The 18,861-nt window shown below is 46.9% G+C and overlaps 1 protein-coding gene across 1 annotated transcript in view; it reads right to left on the bottom strand.

Moving 5' to 3' along the window:
* Positions 1 to 245: 245 nt before the first annotated feature.
* LOC135543135 (sperm-associated antigen 17-like) overlaps positions 246 to 18,861 on the bottom strand; it is a 68,433-nt gene continuing 49,817 nt past the window's right edge. Inside the window, exons 28-45 of the mRNA XM_064970211.1 lie at positions 10,686 to 10,840; positions 10,297 to 10,494; positions 9,194 to 9,339; positions 8,907 to 9,037; positions 8,221 to 8,354; positions 7,811 to 7,993; positions 7,320 to 7,433; positions 4,607 to 4,655; positions 4,394 to 4,478; positions 4,030 to 4,083; positions 3,817 to 3,919; positions 3,414 to 3,507; positions 3,193 to 3,282; positions 2,396 to 2,556; positions 1,201 to 1,382; positions 963 to 1,023; positions 659 to 806; positions 246 to 400 (exon numbers count right to left, since the gene is read on the bottom strand). Of these exons, the coding sequence (XP_064826283.1) occupies positions 246 to 400; positions 659 to 806; positions 963 to 1,023; positions 1,201 to 1,382; positions 2,396 to 2,556; positions 3,193 to 3,282; positions 3,414 to 3,507; positions 3,817 to 3,919; positions 4,030 to 4,083; positions 4,394 to 4,478; positions 4,607 to 4,655; positions 7,320 to 7,433; positions 7,811 to 7,993; positions 8,221 to 8,354; positions 8,907 to 9,037; positions 9,194 to 9,339; positions 10,297 to 10,494; positions 10,686 to 10,840 (2,243 nt within the window). The remainder of the gene's footprint in view (positions 401 to 658; positions 807 to 962; positions 1,024 to 1,200; positions 1,383 to 2,395; positions 2,557 to 3,192; positions 3,283 to 3,413; positions 3,508 to 3,816; positions 3,920 to 4,029; positions 4,084 to 4,393; positions 4,479 to 4,606; positions 4,656 to 7,319; positions 7,434 to 7,810; positions 7,994 to 8,220; positions 8,355 to 8,906; positions 9,038 to 9,193; positions 9,340 to 10,296; positions 10,495 to 10,685; positions 10,841 to 18,861) is intronic.

The following is an 18,861-nucleotide window of genomic DNA, read 5'->3' as shown; positions in this document are numbered from 1 at the left end:
GACTAAAACCCCAAAGCACAGTGAAAGTTGTTTTATATAAGTGGTCTCAATCCGTCTGATTCAATTCCACCTGGAAGTGGGAAGGAAAAGATCACGTTTCAGTGGGGAGTGAATGTAAAACACTTCGCATCCGTTAGACATTACTTCATGTTCTTATACCATGGCATTGTTGAATACTCGTTTCTGATTGGCTTGAAGGGCATTCTAGAGAGTGATTAGTTCCAGTGTTCAGATACTGTAAATCACTAACCGGTGGTGGAGAGAAGAGATCTGCGAGGGAGGACCACTCCACGTCTGACTGAGGGGGTGGAGGAGATGAGGCGGACCTTGGATACCCCTGTCTGGAGCCCGTTGGTATGATCCTTGGTCCTGGTGTCATACAGACGCTCGGGGAGGATGGGTGAGACCACTCGTTAAGGAGGGGACAACAGAGACCATCGCTGCTTTCACTGAGAGAAACTTTGACCTTCGCCATTAACTCTGTAAAAAACAACCATGTCCTCACTTGAGCTATTCTATAACCATACCTGCGCACTAGTGTAAGATCTCTCACTGCACAATGAAAACATCACTGAGGCTACCAACTCTATAGTAAATATTGTTATCCGTAGGGGACTATCCAAGTAAAGTGTGACTAAAAGCCATTTGAGAAGGATATTAGCGAAGACGGGCAGGTAGAAGATCTCAGGCTCAGTCTTGATGTGGATGTGGTGTGAGATGTAGACCTCTCTCTCTGCAGACTCCTCCAGACCTATAGTCATGGCATGCAGCTCCACCTGAAGCTCAGTCTTCATCCCAGCAGCCACCTGCAGCAAAGGTCAGGGGTCAATTTAGTCATATCAGGAAGTGAAGTGAGATGTATGAATCTAAAACATCCTCAAAGAAAACAGTGGGAAATGGTCAGTTTGTGTAACTGAATCAAGATGACTACGGTAACAATCACTCTGCTCAGTAGAACTCACAGGTCCAGGGGTGTAGATGACTCTGATTCCAGTACCAGGGGGCGGCTGTTTCACACTGAACCTGAAGCACAACAACACAGAACAGTCGCTGAACTTACCAGAACATAGACAGAGGAGAACACACCCCGACGACCAAGACCTTAAAACCTTGTCATTTTCACTGCACCACCATCTTTGACAGACATGTCCACAAACTAATTGTTCATGGATGTATATCTATGTAGGTGTCTGGTCTGACCTGCAGGTGTGGAAGCCCACGTTCTTCATGAGCACGTGGACGCTGTAGCTGCAGCCCTCCTTTAGGGTCCCAAACTGGACCTCTGCTGGGAGGAGCTCAAACCCCCGTGGGGCGAGCTGCTGCCCCCCCGTCACAGACACAGTCTTCACCTTCCTCCTCACCGGCTCCTCTACACACAGGAACTGAGAGCCAGACTCCTGTTAGGTCCCCATGGTAACGCCTGGGCTCTAGCTCAGTAAGCTACCACGTATTGAACTGGCAGGACAGATACATTAGTGTTAACTGACGTGGTTCAGTGGATTAACCTTGGACCAGAAGACTCGTGTTAGCTCCCTGGGCTACAGCCTAGGCTTTAGCTCAGCAGGATAACACCGTCTTGTGGAGTCTAGATGACCCGGGGCTACATTAAATCCATATCGTGAAAGATCCACGTTATAGCGCCACTGAAATCTGAAAGGTCATTTCCGATTGAGGCGACATATGCAGCGTTTCCCGTGAATGTGGGAACATTTTGCCCTTTAAATTTCAAATGGCGCTAGAGCTCAGAACTTACATGATACAGATTATATCTAGCCCTCAGTCACACACTCCCCATATGTCCCCCAGCCCATCAATTCACACCTACAGTCACACACTCCCCATATGTCCCCCAGCCCATCAATTCACACCTACAGTCACAAACATTTCCTCAATCGACATATGCACCTCTCACTGGGTGGGTGAGGAACACTAGTGTGTGCACCCGTGTGCGTGTGTGTGAGTGTGTGTGTATATGTATGTCTACGTCACAGTGTGTGTGTGTGTGTGTCCTGTGTGTGTGTGTGCGCGTGTGTAATGTATGTACGTCACAGTGTGTGTGTGTGTGTGTGTGTGTGTGTGTGTGTGTGTGTGTGTGTGTGTGTGTGTGTGTGTGTGTGTGTGTGTGTGTGTGTGTATATGTATGTACAGTGTGTGTGTGTGTGTGTGTGTGTGTGTGTGTGTGTGTGTGTGTGTGTGTGTGTGTCACAGTGTGTGTGCGTCATAAATGCTGTGTGTGTGTGAAACTGTGTGTTATATGTATGTAGGTCACAGTGTGTGTGTGTGTGATGTGTGTGTGACCAGGTGTGTGTGTGTATGTACGTCACAGTGTGTGCTGTGTGTGTGTGTGTGCTGTTGTGTGGTGTGTGTGTGTGTGTGTGTGTGTTGTGTCAGGTACCTGCTGGTTGGGCACGCTGAAGGGTTTGGAGCTGAGGATGGAGGCTGGCAGCTTGACTCTGTGTCTGCGTGGGTTCCCTGCCACGTCCACCTGGGTACTGCCAGGCCCAATACCACCACCATGCTGCTGCTTCACTGTAGAGACACCATGAGAGCTGTCCCCTACAGGAGAACACACGCAGATCTAGATATCAGTAACACAGTAACAGATACAAGACCATGATGACTGATTTATATACAGTAGGTGTCTGCAAACTGTTGGGAAAATGGTGTTTGACCAAATAGAATTGTCTTTGGCGGTTAGTCATTCAGCAGTCTCTCTTCTCCAGAGCCACTTACAGTAAGTGCATTCATCTTACGATGGCTAGGTGGGACAACTTTTCAACTACCAACTTGAGTAAATGTCTGATTTTCAAGGTATTCCAGTACTTGAATTTCAGAGTGCTACATTCAAGCACCTCGTGCGGACCCTGCCTACCAGACATGCCACCAGGGGTCTTTTCAAAGTCCACAGATCCAGAAAAACTAATAAAGCAATATCTCACGGCACAACGCCGCAGTACATACATACTTGTTGTGTTTATGTACTGACATGTATGTGTAACTGATAGACGCACACACACACACACACATGCACGCACGCACGCACACACACATTAAGGTTTTTAAATTGATGTAAATTGTAAAGTAATTTGTCTGTAATGTCAATTTTTCGTTATGACTCGAACCCCAGTAAGACCAGCTGTCGCCACTCTTACCCTAACACTAACCCAAGTCTAAGTCGTGTACTGAGCAGACCTGCAGTTTGAGGGGTGGGATTGGTGGGTCTCCTAGGCAGCGCAGCACTTCCTGCTGCGTGAGAGGGCGTGGGGTTCAAAGGTCGCTGGGCTGCTTCAAGAACACACACAAGAACAAATAACATGCAAAACAGGGTCACTTTCTTAATGAAGGATAAAATAACACAATACTGTATCATCAATATATCATTAGTATTGTTATAGATGTAGCCTCGCTTTAACCTGTCTCCCGAGGGGCATCTCTGAGGTAGTTCTGGGAGTTGGGAGTGTTGGGAAATGGAGGAAGGTCCTGAGACAGAGATCTCATATCAGGGACCTGACGGGAAAACCCAGATAGTTGTTTTATATACGTACAGTAGCTGAGCTGAATACAATCTGCAATATGTTGCACAGGTTGGAGAGGCACACAGTGAAGCTTATATTAACCTCTGTACCAAACCAAACGCTAGGCTAGTAGCATTGGGAAATATTGTCTAGACACTTTTTTCCGGGTGAGATGAAGTTTATAAATTGACTGGCTGGGCTGTGGGACAATGGACGTGTATTAATGAATCTAATGGAACTGGTAACAGGCATTACGTAGCTGTGCTGAATTTACAATCCATTGCTGTGAAAGCTATGTCACCTCCGAGTACTCGGAACCTGCTCCTTTCTCTGAGTGGAAATAAGGAGGAATGATGCTGTTCCTTAGAGCCTCTCTGTACATCTTCTCCTGGTCCAGCTCCTGTCTGAACAGTACAGCAACATTACAACATTCATTAATAGCTTAAGTATTCCTGGGAAAAGATGTGAATGTCCACTATGTCAACTCTATAATAGAGAGCAGTTAGTTAGTTGCCTGTGTTGCTCTATCCTGGTCTTCCACATAGTTTCCTTCGCCTCTTTGCTGAAGCTGTAAAACAGGAGATTGTAATATGATGAGAAGATAATGGAAAAGGTTAAAAGCTGTAGATATTTATGTCCATAGTTTAACTAAACCCATTAGTACAGGGAAAATAAGATAGCTACTAATAAGAAACTCATGAGAAATATGACCTACAGGTCTGGTTAGTTATGATACTGATCTAGGACCAGGCTAGTTATGATACTGATCTAGGACCAGGCTAGTTATGATACTGATCTAGGACCAGGCTAGTTATGATACTGATCTAGGACCAGGGTGGTTATGATACTGATCTAGGACCAGGGTAGTTCTGACCCACCTTTCTGTGTGTTTCTCCGAGAGCGAGGCCTCAGTCTGCAGGGCTGGAGTCTTCACTGCCTGGATGTACAGGGTGGCTGCATCCACTGAGGTGGAACAAACACAAACACTCCCTATTCAACTCACCATTCCTTTCCCTTATCCAATTCATTGCTACAGCTAGGAATTAATCTCCAAGCCCCATAAAAGTGCCAAGCCAAAATGAAGGACTCACCGGGGCAGATTCTGTTCTCTATAGTGGGGTGCTCTGACTCTGGAAGTGACTGAGGAGGAAAAATACACATGGTGTCACACAATACTACAGCACCTGAGTAACAGAACACTACGGCACCCGAGTAACAGAACACTACAGCACCTGAGTAACAGAACACTACAGCACCTGAGTAACAGAACACTACAGCACCTGAGTAACAGAACACTACAACACCTGAGTAACAGAACACTACAGCACCTGAGTAACAGAACACTACAGCACCTGAGTAACAGAACACTACAGCACCTGAGTAACAGAACACTACAGCACCTGAGTAACAGAACACTACAACACCTGAGTAACAGAACACTACAGCACCTGAGTAACAGAACACTACAGCACCTGAGTAACAGAACACTACAACACCTGAGTAACAGAACACTACAGCACCTGAGTAACAGAACACTACAGCACCTGAGTAACAGAATACTACAGCACCTGAGTAACAGAACACTACAGCACCTGAGTAACAGAACACTACAGCACCTGAGTAACAGAATACTACAGCACCTGAGTAACAGAACACTACAGCACCTGAGTAACAGAACACTACAGCACCTGAGTAACAGAACACTACAGCACCTGAGTAACAGAACACTACAGCACCTGAGTAACAGAACACTACAGCACCCGAGTAACAGAACACTACAGCACCTGAGTAACAGAACACTACAGCACCTGAGTAACAGAACACTACAGCACCCGAGTAACAGAACACTACAGCACCTGAGTAACAGAACACTACAGCACCTGAGTAACAGAACACTACAGCACCTGAGTAACAGAACACTACAGCACCTGAGTAACAGAATATTACAGCACCCGAGTAACAGAACACTACAGCACCCGAGTAACAGAACACTACAGCACCTGAGTAACAGAATACTACAGCACCTGAGTAACAGAACACTACAGCACCTGAGTAACAGAACACTACAGCACCCGAGTAACAGAACACTACAGCACCTGAGTAACAGAACACTACATCACCCGAGTAACAGAACACTACAGCACCTGAGTAACAGAACACTACAGCACCTGAGTAACAGAACACTACAGCACCTGAGTAACAGAACACTACAGCACCTGAGTAACAGAACACTACAGCACCTGAGTAACAGAACACTACAGCACCTGAGTAACAGAACACTACAGCACCTGAGTAACAGAACACTACAGCACCTGAGTAACAGAACACTACAGCACCCGAGTAACAGAACACTACAGCACCCGAGTAACAGAACACTACAGCACCGGAGTAACAGAACACTACAGCACCTGAGTAACAGAACACTACAGCACCGGAGTAACAGAACACTACAGCACCTGAGTAACAGAATACTACAGCACCTGAGTAACAGAACACTACGGCACCCGAGTAACAGAACACTACGGCACCCGAGTAACAGAACACTACAGCACCTGAGTAACAAAATACTACAGCACCTGAGTAACAGAACACTACAGCACCTGAGTAACAGAACACTACAGCACCTGAGTAACAGAACACTACAGCACCTGAGTAACAGAACACTACAGCACCTGAGTAACAGAACACTACAGCACCTGAGTAACAGAACACTACAGCACCTGAGTAACAGAACACTACAGCACCCGAGTAACAGAACACTACAGCACCCGAGTAACAGAACACTACAGCACCGGAGTAACAGAACACTACAGCACCTGAGTAACAGAACACTACAGCACCGGAGTAACAGAACACTACAGCACCTGAGTAACAGAATACTACAGCACCCGAGTAACAGAACACTACGGCACCCGAGTAACAGAACACTACGGCACCCGAGTAACAGAACACTACGGCACCCGAGTAACAAAATACTACAGCACCTGAGTAACAGAACACTACAGCACCTGAGTAACAGAACACTACAGCACCGGAGTAACAGAACACTACAGCACCTGAGTAACAGAACACTACAGCACCTGAGTAACAGAACACTACAGCACCTGAGTAACAGAACACTACAGCACCTGAGTAACAGAATACTACAGCACCTGAGTAACAGAACACTACAGCACCTGAGTAACAGAACACTACAGCACCGGAGTAACAGAACACTACAGCACCTGAGTAACAGAACACTACAGCACCTGAGTAACAGAACACTACAGCACCTGAGTAACAGAACACTACAGCACCTGAGTAACAGAACACTACAGCACCTGAGTAACAGAACACTACAGCACCTGAGTAACAGAACACTACAGCACCGGAGTAACAGAACACTACAGCACCAGAGTAACAGAACACTACAGCACCTGAGTAACAGAACACTACAGCACCTGAGTAACAGAACACTACAGCACCTGAGTAACAGAATACTACAGCACCTGAGTAACAGAACACTACAGCACCTGAGTAACAGAACACTACAGCACCCGAGTAACAGAACACTACAGCACCTGAGTAACAGAACACTACAGCACCGGAGTAATTTGGACATATTTGATCAGGTCAGTAGCGTGGACCTTCTCCTTCTCAGTATGTATGTGTGTGTGTGTGTGTGTGTGTGTGTGTGTGTGTGTGTGTGTGACTGACCAGGACCAGTTTGAGCAGGTCAGCAGCGTGGATCTTCTCCACCTCGGTACGTGTGTGTGTGTGTGTGTGTGTGTGTGTGTGTGTGTGTGTGTGTGTGTACTGACTGACCAGGACCAGTTTGAGCAGGTCAGCAGCGTGGATCTTCTCCTCCTCAGTACGAGGGTCATTCAGCTGCATCTTCTCTGTCAGGTTCTCTCTCTGGACAACCTGCTCCATGTACTCCTACAATACCAGGTACAGGAGGAGGAGGACCACATGTTGAGACAGTCTCTGGTTCGAATCCCTGAGCTGACAAGGTGACAAAAAACTGCCGATGTGCTCTTGAGTAAGGCACTTAACCCTAATTGTCTAAAGGGGAGTGGGGATATGCAACAAAAACAGATCTCCAATTCACATGTGTATAATACACACTGGTACATGTGTATAATACACACTGGTACATGTGTGAAAAAGGACAAATATAATCCCCCACCAAATGCTGCTTATTATAATGGCCAGACATGGGACTGTATCTGCTGGTACACTGGGTTAAGGCTGCTGTAATAGAGACTGCCTTCTAGAATACACACAGGACAGTGAGATGAGCTGCGGAGCTGTACCTTGAGGCGAGTCTCCAGAGTCCTGCGGAGCTGTCTGCTGACTGGCTGGTACTGGAGCAGCTGTCGGACCTCCAGGGTATCCGGACAGCTCAGCACGGGCCTGCAGGCCTCAGAAACAGGCTTCTCTCTCAGGGTCAGACCCCGGCCCAGAGTGGTCCCAAACAGAGGACCTGACGTCTTCCTCTGGGGGGGGGGTTTACAGTAGATGTTTAAAGAATATGTTTTTAGGGGATAAAGTAGATTTATTTATTTATTTAAATTTGAAGGTATCATCAAACCCTATGACTAAAGTGTGTTTTGACCATGTATAAAATGACCTTAAATTCAAGTACACGTGAAAACTAGCATGATTTGCTGATACATTATGCGTCTATTTCAACTGCATTTTCTCTTTGATGTTCTCAGTCTACCTCCACTGAGGGGAAGTTGTCCCAGTGACGGGACTTGAGGTTGGTGGGGATGATGTCCTTGTTCTGTGCCTGGATAACCCATCTGGACCACACGTCCTGACGAGAGGGTCTCAGCACCGCTATACCCAGCACACCTGCAGGACAGCGAGGAGACCACAGACGTGTCTATGGGGAGACCAGGAGGAAACACAGGTCTATGGAGGTAGAGTAATGAACAGAATCCTACCCTGTAGGTCTGGGAGGAGACCACAGACGGGTCTATGGGGAGACCAGGAGGAAACACAGGTCTATGGAGGTAGAGTAATGAACAGAATCCTACCCTGTAGGTCTGGGAGGAGACCACAGAGGTCTATGGGGAGACCAGGAGGAAACACAGGTCTATGGAGGTAGAGTAATGAACAGAATCCTACCCTGTAGGTCTGGGAGGAGACCACAGACGTGTCTATGGGGAGACCAGGAGGAAACACAGGTCTATGGAGGTAGAGTAATGAACAGAATCCTACCCTGTAGGTCTGGGAGGAGACCACAGACGTGTCTATGGGTAGACCAGGAGGAAACACAGGTCTATGGAGGTAGAGTAATGAACAGAATCCTACCCTGTAGGTCTGGGAGGAGACCACAGACGTTCTATGGGTAGACCACGAGGAAACAGGTCTATGGAGGTAGAGTAATGAACAGAATCCTACCCTGTAGGTCTGGGAGGGGTTCTTTAAGCAGGGCGACAGCAGGGTCAGAGTAGTCCTCATACAAACGTTCCTCTACTGTCTGAGAGTACAGCAGCTCTGTGCCTGAACCGTCCTCATGGGCCATGAACAACCTGGGAGTTTATTATGGATATAGAGAATGAGAGAGAACCCATCATGCTTCAGCCCAGCTTGAACACTAAAAGGGTTAAAAGGTGCCTGACTGGGGGACATTGGAATGAAAAAGGAGTCATACTGTACAGATGAGGAGCAGAGTTACTGAGGCCTACCTGGGAATGTGGACTTTACGTCCAATAGGATGCTTGGCCAGCTCTCTCTCTTCTGGCAGCCCTCCCTCCTCCTCCTCCTCCTCCTCCTCCTCTCTGCTGTCCAGAGGGCTAGAGATCTCCACTGATGCCTGGCCATCCTTCATCACCTCCACACAGCACCATTTCATACACTGTCACTATAACTCCACCATGCCCTACACATGCCCTACACATGCCCTACACATGCCCTACACATGCCCTACACATGCCCTACACATGTCTTACCCATGCCCTACACATGCCCTACACATGTCTTACCCATGCCCTACACATGCCCTACACATGTCTTACCCATGCCCTACACATGCCCTACACATGTCTTACCCATGCCCTACACATGCCCTACACATGCCCTACACATGCCCTACACATGCCCTACACATGCACTACACATGCCCTACACATGTCTTACCCATGCCCTACACATGCCCTACACATGCCCTACACATGCCCTACCCATGCCCTACACATGCCCTACACATGTCTTACCCATGCCCTACACATGTCTTACCCATGCCCTACACATGCCCTACACATGCCCGACACATGCCCTACCCATGCCCTACACATGCCCTACACATGTCTTACCCATGCCCTACACATGCCCTACACATGTCTTACCCATGCCCTACACATGCCCGACACATGCAATACACATGCCCTACCCATGCCCTACACATGCCCTACACATGTCTTACCCATGCCCTACACATGTCTTACCCATGCCCTACACATGCCCGACACATGCCCGACACATGCCCTACACATGCTCTACACAACACATGCCCTGAAGCCTACAGTGATGTTTCCTAATTCACTTTGTCAAACAAGTTTCCAAAATGAAAATTCCCAGGGCTTGCAGAGTTCAGTGTATCGGACGATCTCACCCTAATCCTTATATAGTGCACAAGTTATGGTCAGCGCCTTATGCCCTGGTCCCAGATCTGTTTGTGCTGTCTTGCCAACTCCTATGGTCATCGTCGAGCCAAATGGCAAGACAACACAAACAGATCTGGGACCAGACTATAAGAAGGGAACAGGGGTGTCATACAGAGCCGACCCACCTGGAAGAGGTTCCCGTGGTGGTCTGTGACCTCACACAGTGTGTCTGAGGCGGAGGTGTGGTTCATCCTGTAGCTGCCTGGCTGCTCTCTGGGACTCCAGCTGGCCAGACTCAGGGTTGGGCTGTGTTCAGGGTCTGACGTGTACACACAACTACCGTCCTGGTTGATGAACAGCAGACCTACACTGGACGGGTACACCTAGAGGGCACACGGGGACACGGAGAGTCACCCAGAATGAATATAGAACCTCAGAACACAGTCATTTGCTCGACTCATGAAAGGAAGCGTGGATCTTCTCTTCCGATGCTCTCTGCGTTATGAGGAGGAGGTGGGAAGACAGCGGGAGGAATGGAGGAAGGACTTTAACATTCACCCCCGGTTTCTCTTACTTGGTACGCTCCGTCGCAGGTGGCGGTGACGACGCTCCCGTCTCCAAAGAACACGCTGCAGGACCTGCCCTCGCCGAACATGGTTACCGTGGCAAACCCCAGCCGCTCCACCATCACCACCTTCTCCTTATGACACACACTGCTGGACCTCTCCCCTGGTAACACAACGTAGACATTATCACACCATGAACTATCCTTCCTACACACTGCTGGACCTCTCCCCTGGTAACACAATGTAGACATTATCACACCATGAACTATCCTTCCTACACACTGCTGGACCTCTCCCCTGGTAACACAACGTAGACATTATCACACCATGAACTATCCTTCCTACACACTGTTGTCTCTCCCCTGGTAACACAATGTAGACATTATCACACCATGAACTATCCTTCCTACACACTGTTGTCTCTCCCCTGGTAACACAATGTAGACATTATCACACCATGAACTATCCTTCCTACACACTGCTGGACCTCTCCCTGGTAACACAACGTAGACATTATCACACCATGAACTATCCTTCCTACACACTGCTGGACCTCTCCCCTGGTAACACAATGTAGACATTATCACACCATGAACTATCCTTCCTACACACTGCTGGACCTCTCCCCTGGTAACACAAGGTAGACATTATCACACCATGAACTATCCTTCATACACACTGCTGGACCTCTCCCCTGGTAACACAACGTAGACATTATCACACCATGAACTATCCTTCCTACACACTGCTGGACCTCTGCCCTGGTAACACAATGTAGACATTATCACACCATGAACTATCCTTCCTACACACTGCTGGACCTCTCCCCTGGTAACACAAGGTAGACATTATCACACCATGAACTATCCTTCCTACACACTGCTGGACCTCTCCCTGGTAACACAACGTAGACATTATCACACCATGAACTATCCTTCCTACACACTGTTGTCTCTCCCCTGGTAACACAACGTAGACATTATCACACCATGAACTATCCTTCCTACACACTGCTGGACCTCTCCCCTGGTAACACAACGTAGACATTATCACACCATGAACTATCCTTCCTACACACTGCTGGACCTCTCCCCTGGTAACACAACGTAGACATTATCACACCATGAACTATCCTTCCTACACACTGCTGGACCTCTCCCCTGGTAACACAATGTAGACATTATCACACCATGAACTATCCTTCCTACACACTGTTGTCTCTCCCCTGGTAACACAATGTAGACATTATCACACCATGAACTATCCTTCCTACACACTGCTGGACCTCTCCCCTGGTAACACAACGTAGACATTATCACACCATGAACTATCCTTCCTACACACTGCTGGACCTCTCCCCTGGTAACACAATGTAGACATTATCACACCATGAACTATCCTTCCTACACACTGTTGTCTCTCCCCTGGTAACACAACGTAGACATTATCACACCATGAACTATCCTTACTACACACTATTGTCTCTCCCCTGGTAACACAACGTAGACATTATCACACCATGAACTATCCTTCCTACACACTGTTGTCTCTCCCCTGGTAACACAACGTAGACATTATCACACCATGAACTATCCTTCCTACACACACTGTTGTCTCTCCCTGGTAACACAACGTAGACATTATCACACCATGAACTATCCTTCCTACACACTGCTGGACCTCTCCCCTGGTAACACAACGTAGACATTATCACACCATGAACTATCCTTCCTACACACTGCTGGACCTCTCCCCTGGTAACACAATGTAGACATTATCACACCATGAACTATCCTTCCTACACACTGCTGGACCTCTCCCTGGTAACACAATGTAGACATTATCACACCATGAACTATCCTTCCTACACACACTGTTGTCTCTCCCCTGGTAACACAATGTAGACATTATCACACCATGAACTATCCTTCCTACACACTGTTGTCTCTCCCCTGGTAACACAATGTAGACATTATCACACCATGAACTATCCTTCCTACACACTGTTGTCTCTCCCCTGGTAACACAACGTAGACATTATCACACCATGAACTATCCTTCCTACACACTGCTGGACCTCTCCCCTGGTAACACAATGTAGACATTATCACACCATGAACTATCCTTCCTACACACTGCTGGACCTCTCCCCTGGTAACACAATGTAGACATTATCACACCATGAACTATCCTTCCTACACACTGTTGTCTCTCCCCTGGTAACACAATGTAGACATTATCACACCATGAACTATCCTTCCTACACACTGCTAGACCTCTCCCCTGGTAACACAACATAGACATTATCACACCATGAACTATCCTTCCTACACACTGCTGGACCTCTCCCCTGGTAACACAATGTAGACATTATCACACCATGAACTATCCTTCCTACACACTGCTGTCTCTCCCCTGGTAACATAATGTAGACATTATCACACCATGAACTATCCTTCCTACACACTGTTGTCTCTCCCCTGGTAACACAACGTAGACATTATCACACCATGAACTATCCTTCCTACACACTGCTGGACCTCTCCCCTGGTAACAGAACGTAGACATTATCACACCATGAACTATCCTTCCTACACACTGTTGTCTCTCCCCTGGTAACATAATGTAGACATTATCACACCATGAACTATCCTTCCTACACACTGTTGTCTCTCCCCTGGTAACACAACGTAGACATTATCACACCATGAACTATCCTTCCTACACACTGCTGGACCTCTCCCCTGGTAACACAATGTAGACATTATCACACCATGAACTATCCTTCCTACACACTGCTGGACCTCTCCCCTGGTAACACAACGTAGACATTATCACACCATGAACTATCCTTCCTACACACTGCTACACCTCTCCCCTGGTAACACAATGTAGACATTATCACACCATGAACTATCCTTCCTACACACTGTTGCCTCTCCCCTGGTAACACAATGTAGACATTATCACACCATGAACTATCCTTCCTACACACTGTTGTCTCTCCCCTTGTAACACAACGTAGACATTATCACACCATGAACTATCCTTCCTACACACTGTTGTCTCTCCCCTGGTAACACAACGTAGACATTATCACACCATGAACTATCCTTCCTACACACTGTTGTCTCTCCCCTGGTAACACAACGTAGACATTATCACACCATGAACTATCCTTCCTACACACTGTTGTCTCTCCCCTGGTAACACAATGTAGACATTATCACACCATGAACTATCCTTCCTACACACACTGTTGTCTCTCCCCTGGTAACACAATGTAGACATTATCACACCATGAACTATCCTTCCTACACACTGCTGGACCTCTCCCCTGGTAACACAACCATAGACATTATCACACCATGAACTATCCTTCCTACACACTGCTGGACCTCTCCCCTGGTAACACAATGTAGACATTATCACACCATGAACTATCCTTCCTACACACTGCTGGACCTCTCCCCTGGTAACACAACGTAGACATTATCACACCATGAACTATCCTTCCTACACACTGTTGTCTCTCCCCTGGTAACACAATGTAGACATTATCACACCATGAACTATCCTTCCTACACACACTGTTGTCTCTCCCCTGGTAACACAATGTAGACATTATCACACCATGAACTATCCTTCCTACACACACTGTTGTCTCTCCCCTGGTAACACAATGTAGACATTATCACACCATGAACTATCCTTCCTACACACACTGTTGTCTCTCCCCTGGTAACACAACATAGACATTATCACACCATGAACTATCCTTCCTACACACTGTTGGACCTCTCCTCTGGTAACACAACATAGACATTATCACACCATGAACTATCCTTCCTACACACTGTTGTCTCTCCCTGGTAACACAACGTAGACATTATCACACCATGAACTATCCTTCCTACACACTGTTGGACCTCTCCCCTGGTAACATAATGTAGACATTATCACACCATGAACTATCCTTCCTACACACTGTTGTCTCTCCCCTGGTAACAGAATGTAGACATTATCACACCATGAACTATCCTTCCTACACACTGTTGTCTCTCCCCTGGTAACACAACGTAGACATTATCACACCATGAACTATCCTTCCTACACACTGCTGGACCTCTCCCCTGGTAACACAATGTAGACATTATCACAACATGAACTATCCTTCCTACACACTGCTGGACCTCTCCCCTGGTAACACAATGTAGACATTATCACACCATGAACTATCCTTCCTACACACTGCTGGACCTCTCCCCTGGTAACACAATGTAGACATTATCACACCATGAACTATCCTTCCTACACACTGCTGGACCTCTCCCCTGGTAACACAATGTAGACATTATCACACCATGAACTATCCTTCCTACACACTGCTGGACCTCTCCCCTGGTAACACAACGTAGACATTATCACACCATGAACTATCCTTCCTACACACTGCTACACCTCTCCCCTGGTAACACAATGTAGACATTATCACACCATGAACTATCCTTCCTACACACTGCTGGACCTCTCCCTGGTAACACAATGTAGACATTATCACACCATGAACTATCCTTCCTACACACTGCTGGACCTCTCCCTGGTAACACAATGTAGACATTATCACACCATGAACTATCCTTCCTACACACTGTTGTCTCTCCCCTGGTAACACAACGTAGACATTATCACACCATGAACTATCCTTCCTACACACTGCTGGACCTCTCCCTGGTAACACAATGTAGACATTATCACACCATGAACTATCCTTCCTACACACTGCTGGACCTCTCCCCTGGTAACACAATGTAGACATTATCACACCATGAACTATCCTTCCTACACACTGTTGTCTCTCCCCTGGTAACACAACGTAGACATTATCACACCATGAACTATCCTTCCTACACACTGCTGGACCTCTCCCCTGGTAACACAATGTAGACATTATCACACCATGAACTATCCTTCCTACACACTGCTGGACCTCTCCCTGGTAACACAATGTAGACATTATCACACCATGAACTATCCTTCCTACACACTGTTGTCTCTCCCTGGTAACAGAATGTAGACATTATCACACCATGAACTATCCTTCCTACACACTGCTGGACCTCTCCCCTGGTAACACAATGTAGACATTATCACACCATGAACTATCCTTCCTACACACTGCTGGACCTCTCCCCTGGTAACACAATGTAGACATTATCACACCATGAACTATCCTTCCTACACACGGTTGTCTCTCCCCTGGTAACACAACGTAGACATTATCACACCATGAACTATCCTTCCTACACACTGCTGGACCTCTCCCCTGGTAACACAATGTAGACATTATCACACCATGAACTATCCTTCCTACACACACTGCTGGACCTCTCCCCTGGTAACACAATGTAGACATTATCACACCATGAACTATCCTTCCTACACACTGTTGTCTCTCCCTGGCAACACAACGAAGACATTATCACACCATGAACTATCCTTCCTACACACCGCTGGACCTCTCCCCTGGTAACACAACGTAGACATTATCACACCATGAACTATCCTTCCTACACACTGCTGGACCTCTCCCTGGTAACACAACGTAGACATTATCACACCATGAACTATCCTTCCTACACACTGTTGTCTCTCCCCTGGTAACACAACGTAGACATTATCACACCATGAACTATCCTTCCTACACACTGCTGGACCTCTCCCCTGGTAACACAATGTAGACATTATCACACCATGAACTATCCTTCCTACACACTGCTGGACCTCTCCCCTGGTAACACAATGTAGACATTATCACACCATGAACTATCCTTCATACACACTGCTGGACCTCTCCCCTGGTAACACAACGTAGACATTATCACACCATGAACTATCCTTCCTACACACTGCTGGACCTCTCCCTGGTAACACAATGTAGACATTATCACACCATGAACTATCCTTCCTACACACTGCTGGACCTCTCCCCTGGTAACACAACGTAGACATTATCACACCATGAACTATCCTTCCTACACACTGCTGACTCTCCCCTGGTAACACAATGTAGCCATTATCACACCATGAACTATCCTTCCAACACACTGCTGGACCTCTCCCCTGGTAACACAACGTAGACATTATCACACCATGAACTATCCTTCCTACACACTGTTGTCTCTCCCCTGGTAACACAATGTAGACATTATCACACCATGAACTATCCTTCCTACACACTGCTGCACCTCTCCCCTGGTAACACAATGTAGACATTATCACACCATGAACTATCCTTCCTACACACTGCTGGACCTCTCCCCTGGTAACACAACGTAGACATTATCACACCATGAACTATCCTTCCTACACACTGCTGGACCTCTCCCCTGGTAACACAATGTAGACATTATCACACCATGAACTATCCTTCCTACACACTGCTGGACCTCTCCCCTGGTAACACAACGTAGACATTATCACACCATGAACTATCCTTCCTACACACTGCTGGACCTCTCCCTGGTAACACAACGTAGACATTATCACAACATGAACTATCCTTCCTACACACTGCTGGACCTCTCCCCTGGTAACACAACGTAGACATTATCACACCATGAACTATCCTTCCTACACACTGTTGTCTCTCCCCTGGTAACACAACGTAGACATTATCACACCATGAACTATCCTTCCTACACACTGTTGTCTCTCCCCTGGTAACACAACGTAGACATTATCACACCATGAACTATCCTTCCTACACACTGCTGGACCTCTCCCCTGGTAACACAATGTAAACATTATCACACCATGAACTATCCTTCCTACACACTGCTGGACCTCTCCCCTGGTAACACAATGTAGACATTATCACACCATGAACTATCCTTCCTACACACTGCTGGACCTCTCCCCTGGTAACACAACGTAGACATTATCACACCATGAACTATCCTTCCTACACACTGTTGTCTCTCCCCTGGTAACACAATGTAGACATTATCACACCATGAACTATCCTTCCTACACACTGCTGGACCTCTCCCCTGGTAACACAATGTAGACATTATCACACCATGAACTATCCTTCCTACAAACTGTTGTCTCTCCCCTGGTAACACAACGTAGACATTATCACACCATGAACTATCCTTCCTACACATTGCTGGACCTCTCCCCTGGTAACACAACGTAGACATTATCACACCATGAACTATCCTTCCTACACACTGTTGTCTCTCCCCTGGTAACACAATGTAGACATTATCACACCATGAACTATCCTTCCTACACATTGCTGGACCTCTCCCCTGGTAACACAACGTAGACATTATCACACCATGAACTATCCTTCCTACACACTGTTGTCTCTCCCCTGGTAACACAATGTAGACATTATCACACCATGAACTATCCTTCCTACACACTGTTGACTCTCACCCGTAACACAATGTAGACATTATCACACCATGAACTATCCTTCCTACACACTGCTGGACCTCTCCCCTGGTAACACAACGTAGACATTATCACACCATGAACTATCCTTCCTACACACTGTTGGACCTATCCCCTGGTAACACAATGTAGACATTATCACACCATGAACTATCCTTCCTACAAACTGTTGTCTCTCCCCTGGTAACAGAACCTAGACATTATCACACCATGAACTATCCTTCCTACACACTGCTGGACCTCTCCCTGGTAACACAACGTAGACATTATCACACCATGAACTATCCTTCCTACACACTGCTGTACCTCTCCCCTGGTAACACAATGTAGACATTATCACACCATGAACTATCCTTCCTACACACTGCTGGACCTCTCCCCTGGTAACACAACGTAGACATTATCACACCATTAACTATCCTTCCTAGACATTATCACACTGAACTATCCTTCCTACACACTCTCCTCCCCTGGTAACACAATGTAGACATTATCACACCATGAACTATCCTTCCTACACACTGTTGTCTCTCCCCTGGTAACACAATGTAGACATTATCACACCATGAACTATCCTTCCTACACACTGTTGTCTCTCCCCTGGTAACACAATGTAGACATTATCACACCATGAACTATCCTTCCTACACACTGCTGGACCTCTCCCTGGTAACACAATGTAGACATTATCACACCATGAACTATCCTTCCTACACACTG

Source organism: Oncorhynchus masou, chromosome 7 (genome assembly GCF_036934945.1).
Source record: "Oncorhynchus masou masou isolate Uvic2021 chromosome 7, UVic_Omas_1.1, whole genome shotgun sequence".
In the NCBI taxonomy this organism is placed as follows: Eukaryota; Metazoa; Chordata; class Actinopteri; order Salmoniformes; family Salmonidae; genus Oncorhynchus; species Oncorhynchus masou.
The sequence above is the reverse complement of the archived record's forward strand: the minus strand, read 5'-3'. Positions and strand labels throughout refer to the sequence as shown.